Genomic DNA, 2,544 nt, shown 5'->3' with positions numbered 1-2,544 from the left:
GGTGGAAGACAGCTGCAGCTAGACCCACGTCCCAGTGAGCAAAGGGGGCAGGGGGAGCTGATTTTCCATGATAAAAGAAACAAAATCAAATGCCAAAATAAAGAGGTATTTAGAACTTATTTTATTACAAAGATTGAGGCACTGTTTGGCTTACACACACCCCACCACCACCACGACCCCCCGTATCCAGGAGCGGGAACAAGTGGACAGGGGCCAGGACCGTGGGCAGCGACACGTACAGGGAGTGGATCACGTCTCTGCCCTGAGGCCTGAACCCGCGCTGTCACTGCCTGTCCAGCTCCCGGGTGCCGCCCCCGTGCGCCCACAACTCTGTCCCATCCGCCCAGGGGAGTGTGCCCTGCCTGTGGTGGTCCCAGCTGACCTGCCTGTCCTGTTCAGCACTCAGCAGGTGCAGGGTGGACAGGCCCGGGACAGACAGTATCAATTCACCCATTCCCACCCAAACAACTCACCAAAACGCCTAAAGTGGCCGTCCAGCCAAAAGAATTGCCGACCCCTGCTTTTGTCTCTCTATTCAAGGTAAGAGTGACACCATACTTGGGGTCAAGAAGTTTTTTCCCATGGTCAGATTGGTAGACTGCAGGGATTTTCTGCACGTCCTCGCCCCAGGATCTCAAGTGTATATTAACAACCTTGTACAACAGCAGGGCAGTGGCTGCTGTGCTCCCCCAGCTTTACCCATGACAGGTCGGGGTGTGACATCTTGTGCTGTATGGGGTGATGGTGTCATTTTGCTGAGGGGTTGATAGGGTGAACATTCGTCCGGTGTTATGGAGGACAGCCCGCTTTTCTGCTACAGGCAACCTGCACTTAACGGTGTTTCACTTAGCGCTATTTTGCTATAATGCTCATTTGAAATTGATATCCGATTTCACTTAGCGCTCAGCAAGTTTCATTATAACGCTTGCAGTCGCCATCTTGGGTCATCAAATACTTTCAGTTTCACTTAATGCTTTGTTTTTCAGGAACCAATTAAGAGCGCTAAGCGGTGGTTACCTGTACTCTGTCCTACTGAGAGGAAACCTAGACACCTTTATGTCCTCTATTTTCCTCCCACAGACTTCCCCCAGTCTGACACAAAGGTGCCCTGTTTTGTCTGGATAAGACAGCAGCAGAAAACCAGGCTGCCCTCCATAAAACGGGAGGAACGGCCACCCAGAAGTCAGACATTAGGTTTGCCCAGGCTGGTCTGCACAAGGCTATCCGGGCTTCTGCAGGCCCCGTCCGGCCCCGCTCCTCTTGGCAGGACCCCTCGGGGGGAGCCGGGAGGTATGCGCGCCAGAGGTGCGAGGTACAGTGTGTCAGTGGCGAGGATCTAGGAGACTGGACATGAAGGGAGACACGCGACCCCGCATGCGTGCGGAAGCCGGGAGTGGCCGTTAGGGCCGTTACAGCCGCTGGGCCGCGAACGCGCAGCTAACGCGATTCGAAACGCCCGCGCGCAGCGCCCCTCCGCCAATCAGCGGACGAGGCGCGCGAAGCGGATCCCCCTCCCCCTCCCCCTCCGCGCCTCACACAGACCCCGCAGGGTGCCCTGCGGGGAGCTCGTGGCCTTACCACGTAGCCCCCCCACACGTAGAGACAGTGACCGTCCACCACAGCGCAGTGGCCGCTCCGCTCCTCGGCTACGCAGAACCTCTCGGGGGCCTCCGCCGCCATCTTGGGGGTGGGGATGGGCCCTGCCTCCGCGCTCGCGTCCCAGCAGCGCCTCCGCGGCCCGGGCAACTGCGGCGGACGGGAAGCGCGGAGGGTCCAAATGGTGGGACAGCCCGGCCCGGCGGCGCCGCGCGCGCGCACGTGGGGCTGGCGCGGGGCCCGCGGGCCTCTCCCGTTCCGGGGTGCCGCGGGGAGAGGGCGGGGCACCCCGCGTCGCCCCAGTATTCCTCACGGCTGGAGGGAGGCTCGGCTACCGCTTGCCAAGAGGGACTCGCGGCTGGCCACGGTGCCTTCGACCCCAGGAGGCTGAGGGCAGCCAGTGTCGTAGTCCCTCAGGGGGAGGCATGCAGGCTGTCCGCTCCAGACCCTTGCTACGCGGTAGCTTAGCTCCCGCGGTGTTATGAGGCCACTGGCGACCGTCACAAAACTGCGCCAGCGGCGCTACTGTGCAGTAAGCGTTCAGATAGTGCTTCGTGGAGGAAGTACTCAACTATGCAGTACAGGCGACCCCGCTTAATGCTGTTTTGCTTGGCGCTATTTTGCGATAATGCTTATTTTAAATGGATACCTGATTTCACTTGGCGCTCAGCGAGTTTTGCTAGAACACTCACGGTCATCATTAAAAACAATTGCAGTTGCTGTCTCTGCTCATCAAATACTTCAGTTTCATTTCAGGCTTGGTTTTCAGGAACCAATTAAGAGTGCTAAGCGGGGGTTGCCTGTAACTACAGCACATCAGTGAACGTGTAGACCGGGAGTGGGCAAAATGTGGCCTGTGGGCCGGATGTGGCCTGCCAGGCTATACCATCTGGCCTGCAGGACCCCTAAAAAATTTAGAAAATTAATATTTATCTGCCCTGGGCTGCT

General features: G+C 58.1%; 1 protein-coding gene across 1 annotated transcript in view; it reads right to left on the bottom strand.

Moving 5' to 3' along the window:
- The window catches only part of KLHDC1 (kelch domain containing 1), a 44,543-nt gene extending 42,827 nt beyond the window's left edge, over window positions 1-1,716 (bottom strand). The window contains exon 1 of the mRNA XM_019550988.1: window positions 1,579-1,716. Within this exon, the coding sequence (XP_019406533.1) occupies window positions 1,579-1,680 (102 nt within the window). The 5' untranslated portion in view covers window positions 1,681-1,716. The remainder of the gene's footprint in view (window positions 1-1,578) is intronic.
- Between the last annotated feature and the right edge of the window lie 828 nt (window positions 1,717-2,544).

Source organism: Crocodylus porosus, unplaced genomic scaffold (genome assembly GCF_001723895.1).
Source record: "Crocodylus porosus isolate Cpor-Errol unplaced genomic scaffold, CroPor_comp1, whole genome shotgun sequence".
Taxonomy (NCBI): Eukaryota; Metazoa; Chordata; order Crocodylia; family Crocodylidae; genus Crocodylus; species Crocodylus porosus.
This window is presented reverse-complemented; position numbering and strand designations above follow the sequence as displayed.